Source organism: Typha angustifolia, chromosome 4 (assembly GCF_048772165.1).
Source record: "Typha angustifolia cultivar Huaian chromosome 4, ASM4877216v1, whole genome shotgun sequence".
In the NCBI taxonomy this organism is placed as follows: Eukaryota; Viridiplantae; Streptophyta; class Magnoliopsida; order Poales; family Typhaceae; genus Typha; species Typha angustifolia.
Genome location: NC_133242.1, coordinates 8,561,643 through 8,576,070, shown reverse-complemented (window position 1 = coordinate 8,576,070; position 14,428 = coordinate 8,561,643). Strand labels below are relative to the sequence as shown.

The window sequence follows — 14,428 nt, the reverse complement described above, 5'->3', positions numbered from 1 at the left end:
ATAATTTTTAATATGGCATCATCCTATCTATTGATAGTGATAATGCCATGGTCATCTTATTTATAAAATAATTATGTAAAGTGTATGCATGGATCCATCTTCCTCTTCTTAACCTAGCTTCCATGAGGAAGCCTCCCATGGTATGAGGTTGGAGGATTGGCATATAATAATTGAGGTGTTGATGAGCACATGCTATGTTCCACCTACAATTCACTGGGAGTTTGTTCAGAAATATGGAATATTGAATGATTCATTTGATAATCCATCAATCACATCATATTCATTCGACCTATTCTTTTTCTTTTAACAAAAAAAAAATCTAATGCATTTTTTTTCAGAAATCATATCCACTTTTATTTTTCTTTTCATATATTAGTTTCTTTTTATTTTTCTTTTCATATATTAGTTTCTTTTTATTTTTCTTTCCAAACTGTCTATGTGAAATGAGGAGAGATAGAGAGTTTAATATGATGTTGTTATTTAGTTGTATTGCATGTATCTTATAATTAACCAATTGGATATACAAGTACTTTATATAATTAAAAAATATTTTATATTCCTTTGTTTGTTGCTAGGTAACTCAGTAATAAGTTAAAACAAGCTTTAAAATAGATTATAAATAATGAAATACAATTTAATTGGGCAAAGTAGATATCTTTAACTAATGCGAATTGTTATATAGCATAGTAATATGTTTGATAAGTTTTAAGATACAGCACAAAATAATAAGATACAAGCTACAGAGGGGATTATATATATCTCTTAAGTGCTCTACACTTGCACATAACTTATGAATGAGGAAAACTTAACTTATGAATGAGGAAAACATCTTCCACGTAGTGTTTATCAGATTTATTTCACATGTAAATCTTCTTGTTCTCTAATTATTTTATATAATATTATTTTAGAGAAATTATATTTTACCTCGTTATGGTTAGGCTAAGATTCACTTCACTCCTTCCCCCTCCTAGTTTTATTTTGTGTCACTTTATCTTCTAATAATAATTCTTAAAGTGAATCTATTATATTTTCTCTTATATTTGACTATATAACATGTTGAATTTGAAGATACTAATTAAAGATAAAACCGTAAAGAATTGAATAAGCTTTTTAACGCATATAAAATACAGTACTGATCGGAATTTAGATGATAAAAATATGATGAAAATTAAATATTTGTTTAATATATTTATATTATCTTTTTTTACTTAAAATTTGATTATTATTATTAATTTAAATGCATTAGAAAGCTTATATGATATTTTACAACTTTGAATTTAATTAATATCTTTAAATTTGACCTATATTTTAGCTAAATATGATGAAAAAATAATGATTGTAATTCAGTGTAAACTATAAGGGTGTCAAATGAGAGTTTCATCGAAAATACGTTTCCATTTATTTCTTTATATCTCATCTTAGTTGCTACAATTTCAAACTACCCTTTAATTTCTCTTTTGTTGGAAATTTTATGATGATAAATTACTAATTAGAATTGAAAGAGCTATAAATTACTAATTAATATCATATATTAACTTATATAAATTCATAGAGAGAGGTGAATGAAAATTAACTTAAAATTAATTATTATAGTAATAGAAAATAAAAAAGTAAGTTTAGTACCAATATTTATGAAATCTTGGTAGGAGATATAAATATTAACACTCATTTGGCCTCCGTGCCGTAAGGGATACTTATTTTTGTAGGTAAAAAAAAATCTATGCAAATCAATTCATATGTGCGCTGCTCAACTCAGTTCGGTACACGTGCAGATGGGTTTTTTCTTAAAAATATTTTTTCATCAGAATTAACACACCATTTTGTCGGAGTTGTTCAATTTGTATTATAATCCATTTATTCTGAGTCTTCTACATTTGAGAGAGATTGCACTAATTCGAAGAAGCAATCAAATAGCATTTTGCTTTTATATGCAAAATAATCATTGTATCTTGTCTACTATTTAGCTTAAATAAAATACTATACTTTGTGATCCGTAAGTTTCTCTAATAGATTTTAATTATATATTTAGATTTTCTATTACTACTATTTGAATTAGATTATTATCGCCAACATCTTTTATCGTATGCTTTTACTAATTTATAATGTTATTAAATTCCATTAAATATGTACAATATTTTATTAGTTTATTGAGCAATCTTATGTTCCATATAGATTAATACTATGATATCCTAAACAGTATAATACTATTCAAAAGCTTTCAACGACACTTATGTAAAAATCCCTATCTTTTATTCCAATCTAGGGTTCATCCAACATCCAACATCAAACATGACCCTCAGAGAATGGCGAGTCGATGCATGGCCATCATCCAAACATGATGTCTTTGAATTGCCTGCCTACCAACCACAACTCTAGAACGAGAACAGCTCATGTGCTAAGCCCTTTACATTGTCTCTCAACTCGTTTACCCCATTCATTATCCTCCTCATCATCATCTTCATCATCTTCATCATTCATCGTTAATGATTCTATCCAGCTATCTTCATCGTCCATCCATGGCCAACCCAACTGTTGAGTATTTATAGCCGTACAGTGTCGATCATTAATTCATGAGGACAACTAGGGCCATGAACCCTATACCAAGTCTATAAACCAAAGCTCTTATTAATATCTCTCAATCAATCCTCCCTTATCAATAAAAAAGAAAAAAAAAAACCTTCCTTCTTCTATGATAATTGAGGTACTGTTCAAATTATTTCTCAATCTATTATAAACTTTTGTCGGCTCAATAAATCAATGTCTCAAACATCAATTTTTTTACTTAATTAGTCACTACAACACTATGCTAGAAAACTGTTAGGAAAAGTAGTAGGTAAATTGCACTTCCAGAAGGCGATTTGTATGTAATATATCAAATATACTAGCATAGCAGACTAGATAGAGTATTGATAGTCATATATTGTTCTATCTGATGGAGATTTATAAACTGTAGTCAAGAAGAGCATTATATCATTAATCACTTTCTCTAACATGTTTTTCAAGATGTTGGTCTAGTGATTAATTGACTAAAAATCGCTATTAAGACAACGATTTGCTGAGATAACAAAACAGAAATATTTTATAGTGTATCATATATATTGTGGGAATTATTATTTTCCTGTACCAATACTTTATTGAGGGCTTATACAAAATGTATGAGATAAAAAGTATCTAGATTAGAGACTCTCAAATAGCACTCTTGATATTAGTGATTTTGTGATTAACATTCGGTCAATTTTCATAACACAACTCAGGTCACTAATTTTAGTTTTTAAGTTTTTAAAGTAAAGTGTTGAAGTACAAATAGCTCAAAGACAGATGTTCACCACAAAATTCTCCTACCTCTTATTATTTTAACGGGAGATTATATATATATTGGAAAGGAATTAGATGAGATTCCCGCCAGCTAGGGGAGACAGGAGGGAGGTGATTGAGGCTGTCCTCCTAACCACGTCTACTCCACCTCTCGACAACTAATTAAGATGTCAAATTTAGTTGGGAGCAAAAATTGAATTTATGAGGTTGTCTTGCATATAGCCTCTCTCTTTTACTTTTCTTCTAATATATATGTAGATTGCCTACTATTTACACAAGAAAATATATATGATATATGCATGTTTAGCTCTTCATTTCTTTCCTTTTCTTTTTAATTGTTAATTTACAAGGGTTTAGAATTATGAAAAATGCATCTAACACTATAAGATTCTAGAGTTCCATTATAGTCTTCGTGAACTATTACTATTTTTCATAGTTAAAATAAAATCCTAACCAAGACTTAAAAGAAAGCTTATGAAAAATAATAAATAAAGAAATAATCTAGTTGGGGCTATAGACCCCATCAGACTCATGCACCTTGATATCAAACCCTAACCAAAAGTGAGTGCCTCAAACACACAAGGTTAGCTTTGTATGGCAGACCTCAACCTCTTCCTTTCTCTAGCGTCCCCACCACCTTCTCTCATTCTTGTATATATACCCCACTCTCCTCCTTCCCTCTTCTTCATCTCCAGACCTCTCCAATCCATTCTCCTACCATTTGATATAAACCTCATAAAACATCAAAACATGTGCAACCCAAAGATCAAATCAGCCCACTCCGTGGCGCAAATCGACGGCCGACCAGTCCTGCAGCCGGCCTGCAACCGCATCGCCGCGTTGGAGTCCCGACAACCGCCGAAGAAGTGTGCGCAGAAACCGGTCGCCATTCTTGACCATCTCGAGGCCAAGATCCCCGCTCGGACGACGCAGAACATGAAGCACGATGAGCTTGTCGTAGCTCTAAAACCGGCGCCGGCGGCGGTGAGGGAGAACCCGAAGAGAACGATTGCGTCGCCCTTGTTGTCGGCGAAGAAGGAGAAGGCCAGCTTAATGCAAGCGCAGAGGAAGATGAAGACCGCGCATTACGGGAGAAGTGCGACGTCGAAGCTTCAAGGCAAGGTGGTGCCATTGGATTCCTCTATCGATGGCGTTATAATCAATAGGCAAGAAGAGAAGAGATGCAGCTTTATCACACCTAATTCTGGTAATTAATCAAGATGTTGTATCTTGAACTGCTCCTCTTAAGCTCAACTATGGGATGGAAATTTACTTTGATTCCATTTCTTGGTTTCAGACCCTCTCTACGTTGCGTACCATGATGAGGAGTGGGGAGTTCCTGTGCATGATGACAAGTGAGTAATTTTTATGTATATATATATATATATGTAAATATATCATTTCTCTCTCTCTCTCTCTCTCTCTCTCTCTCTCTCTCTCTCTCTCTCTCTCTCTCTCTCTCTCTCTCTCTATTGAGGCTAAGAAATAATAAAAATTGGGATTAAACTTTTTGGCAGGATGTTGTTTGAGCTACTAGTGCTTACAAGTGCTCAAGTTGGATCGGATTGGACGTCCATCCTCAAGAAAAGGAACAATATCAGGTCAGATAAGTTTGGATATCAAAGTTAATATTTATCTTTCTTTGTTGTGATAGAGAAAGATTAACTGGATTAATTTTGGTTACAGGGCAGCATTTGCTGGATTTGATGCAGAAAAGGTTGCCAAGTTCACGGAGAGGCAAATGGCTTCTGCCAGTGTTGAATGTGGACTTGATTTGGGGAGGGTTCGGGCAGTCGTCGACAATGCCAACCGTATTCTCGAGGTTGATTTCTATCTCTTTTAGGTGAATTTGTATAGTTTACTCCAACTAATTTATCTTTCAAAACCTAACTTTCTTTTTTCTTTCTCTTTTCTCTTTTTCTTTCTCTTTTCATGAGTACGTATAAATAGGATTAACAATCCATTACTTTCTTGAGATATTTTAAGTTACTATTGTGAAGACGAGTGCTCTATAATTATCAAGTCCATGTGAGATTTTGGCCCACCAGCATTAGTGGCATCCAGCTGTTGTTATATCTTTGCACCAACTTGCATGTTAGGCTGGTAGCCAATATAAATTTAAGAAAACAATTAATAAGAACCAACCACCTATATACATTAATTCTACAATGGTTTGAATATAAGCTATTAGTTTACAATGGCATCATAGTTATATACGTACGTTGGATTAATACAGTAATGTACTAACGTTAGCGTAATTATTGACATGAGTTCTCATGTGGGTCATGTGACATGGTACTAATAGGTGAGGCGAGACTTCGGGTCGTTTGATCAGTACGTGTGGGGATTCGTCAACCACAAGGCACTCGTTACCGACTACAAGTTTGGCAGGAAGATCCCGGCAAAGACTTCAAAATCGGATGCCATCAGCAAGGATATGGTCCGGCGCAGCTTTCGCCTTGTCGGCCCGACCGTCGTCCACTCCTTCATGCAGGCTGCAGGCCTCACCAATGACCACCTTGTCTCCTGCCATCGCCACGGTCACTGCTCATTCTTCTCCACCACCGCCGCCACCACTATTTATTAATTAATTAACCCTACTATGTATCCATCTTCCTAATCTAACTACAAAGGGAATTAATCAATGTTAGTTTTACAACTCATTGGTGGGTTGGAAGAATGTAGTAATGAGTGGTGACTGTATAGTCTTTTGTTGAGGTGTTGTGAGCTTTCATTTTTATTCAGTGTAAAAAAAAACGAGAAGTTTGTAGGAAGCCAATGTATGAAATAAATAGAAATATTATATTTCTAATTCTTCTTCTTTTTTTAATTCAATGCATTAAAGCCCAAAAGAAAGGGTTTATATGGAGAGATCTACAAAAATGCTATTATAATTGGACTTAGGCTTATGTAGTTACAAATTGAGTCTACTTTATTACAAGTAGAGTCAAGTTCTAGCCTAGAAGAGCAACTTTTTAGGTCAAGTGCTAGGGTTTTCTCTTTCTCCTCTCTCGTGAAGTTTTCTGTTTGCATCACCATCGACCTCCTCTCTCTCCTTTTCTTTTTCTCGTCTCCTTTTCTCCTCATCCTCCCCCTCCCTCTTTCCTCTAGTCCTAGTTTGCTTAGAGTTAGATGAGGGCGGATTTCATCCCCATTGTCCCCCTTACTAGTTTTCATTACCCCTTGCAACTAGCTGCTTGGCAGTGTGATAAGGCATAGGAAATGCCTAAGCGACTCTCCACCTATTTACCTTCTGATGTAGGGATGGGCAAAATCCTATCAAAACAAATTTTATAAATTAGTTTAAAACTTTACAAGTTTTTGGTTAGTTTTGGTTTATTTTGAATTTATCTAGAAATTGTGTTTAGTTCTGATATTATCTAGGTTGTATTTAATCCCTACAAATAAGGATTGAACTCTTGTGTTATAATTAATTCAATATTTCTATTAAAAATTTTGTTTCTCTTTGACAATTTTTGTTATGGTCCCAATATAAGTTTTGTCTGATTCTGAGTCTGAATTAGCTTAACTCCCTAAATAATAGAAATTTCTAATCTGTATAATTCTGATAAAATTTAAAAACAAATTCATATAAAGTACAAAAATATGAAACTTGAAATATTAATTCAGTAACTTCTTGATCTATGCTCTTAGTATTTAGACTTTGACTCTAATTCAAAGTCTATTCAGGGAGGAAATGTGATCTAATATGAGAGAGATATAGAGGACTGATTTGATAAATTTGTTAGTTTCTTTTTCATTTTAGTTACCTAGGATTTTTTTCCTATAGATAGAGCCTTACGTCTTATATCTTTGATACTAAACGATTGAATGAATTAATCTTTAATTCTCCTCTCTCTCTCTCTCCGTATCTCTCCTACTAAGACCTTTCTTCAACCTTGTCACCTTCTCCCCTTTGTGGCTTTCATCTTCATCACACCTCATCTTTCTAGTTGTGCACAACACTACAAAGCCATTAACCTACCTACCCCCATTTTTGCATTAGTCCTAGCTATCCATCTACTGTATCGAAACCTAGATCTTCATACCACCTAACTAGGCCTTTTCATAGCTCTACTTGGGGTTCAATCACCACTAATTGACCTTCTCCAATCCCCAGAGGCACCACCTAAAGCCATATATGCACAAGCAAGACAAATTAGTTGCCTCAGCTCTGCATCAGTGCGCACCCCACTATCTCGGTGTGGCCTTCAAAAGAATGAGAATGCCAGGACAAGCCAGTGTGCACCTGATAGGATCAATGCACACCAAATCCCAATAGCAGCCGAAGAAGCTCCTTTGTTGTTTTAGGCTAGGTCGAGCATAATCCTTCATCGAGTTACATCAATATTAGTATAAGAGCCAACATTCCTCAACATACCACTACTAGAGCTATGTTCATGAGGAGGAATACAATAGATCCAAGTTCTTCGATCCCATATACCATGCAACTTGATCTCTCGACAAAGCTCGAGGTCAAGGACTTTCAACAAGATAGGCCGATGAAACCTTTAGAACTAGAGCTCTCCTCCATGTCGATCATGATGTGCTTTAACCTTGCCAAATTTAGCACGGTTACCGAGGAGAATACCTAAATTCTCCATGAGATAAGAAGCAATGATGTCCAAACCCACCAACAGATCGCTGGCTATGGCCCTACAATGATCACACATAGAAGTATTTTCAGGCTATTACCTCCATCATTGCCTTAGTATGATGACAGGACGGCAATCCCTCAAACCAAACACCCCCCTTTTAGAAAGAAGAATAAACACATTCCCACGAATGAGTTTTTTTCCCTTTCCCGGGCCACGGACATATGCAACCCCGCACATGACTAATGATGACTAATACCAAAAGGCTGTTGAGGTGCCTTATTATGGCTGAGATGAAGATGGATACATAGACGCACGTAGAACAACAATTCAAAGCCGGATTATGTAGCTAGAGTTTCATAAGTTTAGCGGGTGGTGACTCGCTCGATTAGATCTATCAAGCAGAGTATTTCTTCTCCTATAAGATCACACCTGAATATTCCAAGGTCTCGCTGGCCTTTTTTCACCTAAAAGATGTCGTCATACGATGATTCTAATCAACACAAATGAGCTGACCATTTTGGACAAGGAACGAGTTTACAAAAAAAATGATTTGTTCTCAATTCAGGCCATCTAAATACAAGACTTTGAGGCAACTCCCTTAAAGCTTGTTCAAATTAAGAACCTTAGTCCAAGAATATTAGGAGGAGGTTGACAGAGTTCCGAAAAGAGTTCAATGATGGCTTAACTCTGCTCTTCGAAGCACTTTTATTAGCGGACTCCACCACAATGTCCAAGTGGAAATAAAGGCAGTCCTACCAACTTCACTTGTGGAAACCTTCCATATGGCATGAGTGATCGAAAATAAGCTTTATGTATTGAAGATTGGATGGTAGATGTAGGCACAATGTTTTTTAATTGTGAATTCGTGGACAAAAAGTACTTTAGAATATGTTGTAGAATCTAGGTCTAATATAATATTAAGATATATGACCTGTGAAAAAGTGTATGTCCAAGAAGATCTACGAAAGAATAAGAAATCATATCAAAAAAAGGAACTTCAGTACTACAAGCTGGGTGCACATTAGGAACATGTGGTGCGCACCTCAGTATGTGTACACAAGCACAATAAACACAACGACATGATATTTTTATTATGGAAACCTCTTAATATATTGAGAGGAATAAACCATGGATCAACCCAAGCCAAATTAATCTATATCATATCATTCGTAGAAACAAGAAAATACTTAAAATTGGAAGTCCACGTCTCTTGCTTGAAGTTCATCTCAATTAAGTACTCTATGACTAAATTGCCTCTTCTCATTCGTAGTATATCACTACATATGACACGCTTTAAGCTCTTCATGGGTTAGTGATGGTTGTCAATGCATACAATATTATTATAAGTACTTCTTGTTTGGAGATAAATGATATGCTATATATTTATTCGGTTTGAGTGGATTCTTAGTTTTTTCCTCTCGATGAGACGTTTTCCATGTTAAAAAAAAATGTGCTCATATATTTGTTATGTTTTACTTTTTATATTTGTTCTTGGTTTTACGTTTCCTACTCTTGGCTTTCAGTTTATGACTTAGTTCCTTTTTTACATAGTTTAAATGTCACTAAATTTCTTTTTAATCCTAGTAGGATTCAGATTCTCAAATCAGACAAGGATTGAAGTTTGCTTTTCTTACTCGGTTTTAGTTTTTAAAATATGGTTTGTATTTAGTTTTCTAAACCTAGTAGGATTAGGCTTTCTTAGTTTATTTGGATTTCAACTTTGAATTTGCCTTACACTTTTAATTTGATTTTCTATATCTCTAAACTTAGTCAAACTAGAAATCTTATCTCCCCATGAATTCTTAGAAAAGTTATCCACCGCTCATTTTAAACTTTTGGAAAATTATTTGAAGTGGAGTGTAATGCATTGATAGTTGGTGTAGGGATTGTTTTAATCCAAGAAGGGTGACTGGTAGAGTATATCAACAAGAAGTTAAGTGAAGCGCAACAAAAGTGGATGATATAGAATTAGAGTTCTACGTGATCATCTGTGCTTTGAAGCATTGGGAGTTCATTCAATATAGTGATCACCAAGCTTGAACCATATGAAGGCTTGATAGGTGAGTTCCCTTTAGAAGTTTACGTGTGTGTTAAAGCATAGGTTTGGGCGGAAGTACAAGGTGAAAGTTATATTGAGTCGATGTAGTACATCACTAACCACTTTACATATGTTGGTCGTAGGGTTTTAGTGTCTCGAAGATCAAGCGTCCAAGTAATCAAGCAATGGAGGACTTCCATATTCAAGAAGCCTATTTGTTCCGAGGAAAGCCGTTATGTATTCCTAGATCTTTATTGTAGGAAAAATTAATCAAAGATTTTCGTAGAATCTTAATGGTATCCTGGTCGAGAAAAGACTATTGCAAGTCTCATCAAGAGATATCACTAGTTGCAATTAGAGAACGCCAAAAAGTCTGTACTTGTTACATTTGTCAAATAGTGAAAGGACAATAAAAAAATACTAGTCTTTACATGCCTTTATATTCCAAACACTATTTGGGAAGATCCGTTTATAGATTGCGTTAGGACTCCTCGTAACAAAGAGAATTAGATTGGGTCTTTATGGTTATCAATAACTTCTCTAAGATGGCACAGTTTATACCATGTTGGAAGACATCTAATGCATCTTATATTACACGATTATTATTTCAAGCTATTGTTTGTTTACATGGAATTCCACAATCAATAACATCTAATTGTTATTCAAAGTTTCAAAGTCATTTTTGGCTACCTTATGGCAAATGTTCAACACTTTATTAAACTAAAGTTTAATGACAAAGTGCATCCACAAACATATGGATAGAAGAAAGTAAGTAGGATACTTGATAATCTTATTAGTTGTATTTGCTGAGAAAAACCAAAGTAGTAGTGTAAGTGCAAATTTATATAATGGCAAATTTGTGGATATAACAAACCTTAAACTATGGTGTACAATTTAGAAATTTTGGTTTTCAATTTTGCTTTTCTTTTGGTTTGTTAAAATCTATTAGGACTTTATTTTTTGCTAACTAATTCAAATTTGATATTTGACTTTTGATTTGGTCCTTACTTTCTATATTTCTAAACCTAGTCAAACTAGGAATCATATCTCCCCTAAATTTTCAATTGGAATCATGCCTTGGTATAGATGTTAGTTACAAGGAGTTCCGAGAACAAGACATGGTGATGATAAAGTGAAGTTGAAGACATGGATATTTTGAAGCAAATAAAAAACAATGCATATGTAATTGATCTACCGGATGACACGGGGATTTCAAAAATGTTTAATGTTGTTGATATTCATGAGTATCATGACCATGAAGAGCAATTATCTCTAAGTGCTAACTCAGAAGTTTTGATCAAGCAAGAAAGGACTAACAAAGGGACAAGATATGGGCAGTGTCATATCAAAACAAAATTTAGTTGGATTAAATGATACACCTTGTTAGAGTCTTTTCTTATTACACTAGTTTTTTTTATTAAAATAAAATTCCTGTAGATCGCGTTCGAGCGTAGTTAGGGTCACGTTCAAACGCCCTTACAAACGCCTGCATTAAGTTTGCAAATACATAGGACGCAAAAAATACGTTCGAACGTAATCGGGCGCATTTGAACGCCTGCATCGCGTTCACACATACATAGTACGTCTTTTGCGTTGGAACGCGATCAGGCATATTCGAACACGATCGGTAGGATTGCACTAGGATTAGGGTTAGTTATTGTATTAGAATTTATTGGCTAGCCTATATAAAGGTGTGGATGGCAGCCAAATTCATTATGCTATTGAATTATTAATTTCTTGCCTCCTATCTTCTCTCTATTCTCTCTCCCTCATTCCTCTCCACGATCCTTCCACCTCTACTATTGGCAAGGTCTCTCCTAATTTCTAATCTCCCTCGTCTATCGAGTCCTCCCTCTTTTTCGGGATCTTGACTACTTCTTTCCCTTCGTCTTTATCCTTTAACCACATCCGCCCTCCACCTTCATCTGCATAATCATCTATAACCCTAATTTCCACTCCACCCATCACCACTACCATCAGGCACGTTCTTTCATGTTTTCATCCTAGTTGTAGTTTGAATCTATGAAGGGCATAAATACAAAAATTGTAGATCAAGAGTTACGGATCTAATCCAATTAGTTTCATAATTTTTAGACTATAGTAAAATATTTAGTGAATATTTTCCCACGATTGCACGGACTGATTCTTCTAATAAATCCAGATCTTGAAGGAATCGTTTCGTAGCCGATCTTTTGGTACCGTAACCCATCAATTTGGTATCAGAGCTAGGTGAATCTCATGCTTCCATTAATGGTTGAAACAAAGAAGATAACATCAACAAGGAGACTAATAGAAAACACACTAACAAGAGAAGACTCAACCCACGATAACCCTAATAGTGAGGCTAATTTCTTTGGAGTGACCACGGTAAGACCGAGTCAACCAACCTCCATGGGTGTGAATATAGGCTTGGTGGATGAACTTAGGGGCATGTTCCAAACATTGCTGCATAGAATTGACGCAATGCAAAAGGATCATAATGATTTAAAGGAATATGTCATGAACTGATCGACTTCGTCATCTCCTCAACAATAATTTGTGCCTCAAAAAAGACCAGCGGTGGGACCTCATCGAACTGATACCCCATAGGTCCAGGTGCGACATGTGAGTGTCAATAATCTCCTCTTACCCATACCTACACATCATCTCCCACCTCTGTTATAAAACCCAAAACCGGCAGTGGTGGAACCCAAGAGGCATGCGAAACCGGTGTGCTTCGTTGATGAGGAGGATTGGCACTTTGAGGATGAGATTGATCCCTTCGGAGATGGTGATAGACATGCTCAAGGATTTAAAGAAGGAGATCAACATGCACAAATGTTCAGACCTGAACCAAGAATCTTTTGTGAACCCGATCATGCTATTCGGGGAAGAACCGCATGCTTGGACTTTCTAAAATTTCATAGCGATGATCCAACAAATTGGGTGTTTCAAGTTTAACAATACTTTGATTATCAAAGGACAACAGGGGACGCGAAGGTCCAAGTGGTAAGCTTTTACCTCCAAGGAACAGTCTTGCATTAGTATAGATTGGTTATTCATGGTGGAGGATTTATCGGATGGGCTGACTTTTGTAGGAGAATTATACACAGATTTGGGATAGCGGCATATGAAGATTTTATTGCCACATTAAGCATGATGGTTCAGAGGACAATCGTATTAGAGTACCAGGCTGAATTTGAACGAGTTAGTAGTCGTTGTGAGCCACCTTGGCCCAAACTGACATTAATGAGCACACTTATTTCAATGCTGCGAGAGGAGATACAAGTGATGTTCGTGCTTTATGTCCAACCACTCTTGAGGAGGCCGTGAGGATGGAGCAAAAACATAAGGCTCTTAAGATGGCAGCAAAAATAAGTTGGGGCAAACCGAGATGGACAGTTTGCACCTAGAACGCTGGCTGAAAATTCTACGGGTTCAAAGACAGCGGTTACGAGCACTAAACCATGACCACCTTTGAGACCTTCTTCAGATGTTAGAGGAGGCACAAGAACCCCCATTCGAACTCTCACACCTGCCTAAGTGGAGGAATGAAGAGCCTTTGCTTTCGATGCGATGAATGTTTCACCTCCGGTCATCGATGTTCTAAACCAATTGGGAGTGTGATGCTCATCGACAATCTCGAGGAGGATGATGAGGTTGTTGATGATAGAAAGTGTCTAGAGGAGGTCCATGTGGAGACCGTTGAGGAGGGTGCGAAGGAAGATATCCAAGCTAAAATATTAATGCACGCATATTCGGGTACTTCCGCGTCGAGGACGTTATGGGTAGATGGACTCATTAGAAAGTATTATGTGCACATCCTCATTGATTCCAAGAGTACACATAACTTTATAGATGAGAGGTTAGTGAGAAGATTGGATTTGGATGCTATTGAAGACGTAACGAAGCTTAAGGCGGAGAGCTTGTGTCGTCAGGTCGATATACGGGTGCAAGGACATGACATCATTGTGGACTTATATCCATTAGCGCTGAAAGGAGCGGATATTATCCTTGGCACTCAGTGGTTACAAAGCTCAGGACCCGTCACTTTTAATTTCAGAAGCATGTGGATAAAATTTCAGCAAGGAAACAAAGATGTGCGGCTTGATAGCGTTCAATCTCCGCCGATTCCTACGATGCAGCTTATGGTGGGGCTACCATATACGAGTGATTGGCCTATCTTCTACAATTAGGACTAGCAGGAGATGCCACTGGATTATAACAGCATAATGTTGGAGCCATGTGTCCATACAACATTGAGAATGTTGCGTGCCCATCTTAAACTTGCTTAAAACCGCATAAAGCAAGTTTATGATCGTAACCATAGGGAGCAGGAGTTCGACATCGGCAGTTGGGTGTTTGTGAGGGTGCAATAATATCGATAAGTGACCTTGCGTCTGATGTGTAATCAAAAATTAGCACATCGCTACTTTGGTCTGTTTCGAGTGTTGAAGCGTATCGGTCCGATTGCATATCGTTTGGAGCTGCCGGATGA

The 14,428-nt window shown here is 36.2% G+C and overlaps 1 protein-coding gene across 1 annotated transcript; it reads left to right on the top strand.

The window, feature by feature from the left end:
* The first annotated feature begins 3,986 nt into the window (after positions 1-3,986).
* LOC140759180 (uncharacterized) lies at positions 3,987-6,129 on the top strand. Its single transcript, XM_073095672.1, has 5 exons — positions 3,987-4,522; positions 4,613-4,670; positions 4,833-4,916; positions 5,002-5,137; positions 5,621-6,129. Exons 1-5 carry the CDS (start codon positions 4,066-4,068, stop codon positions 5,900-5,902), a joined length of 1,017 nt encoding a protein of 338 aa, XP_072951773.1. The 5' UTR covers positions 3,987-4,065; the 3' UTR covers positions 5,903-6,129.
* The last annotated feature ends 8,299 nt before the right edge of the window (positions 6,130-14,428 follow it).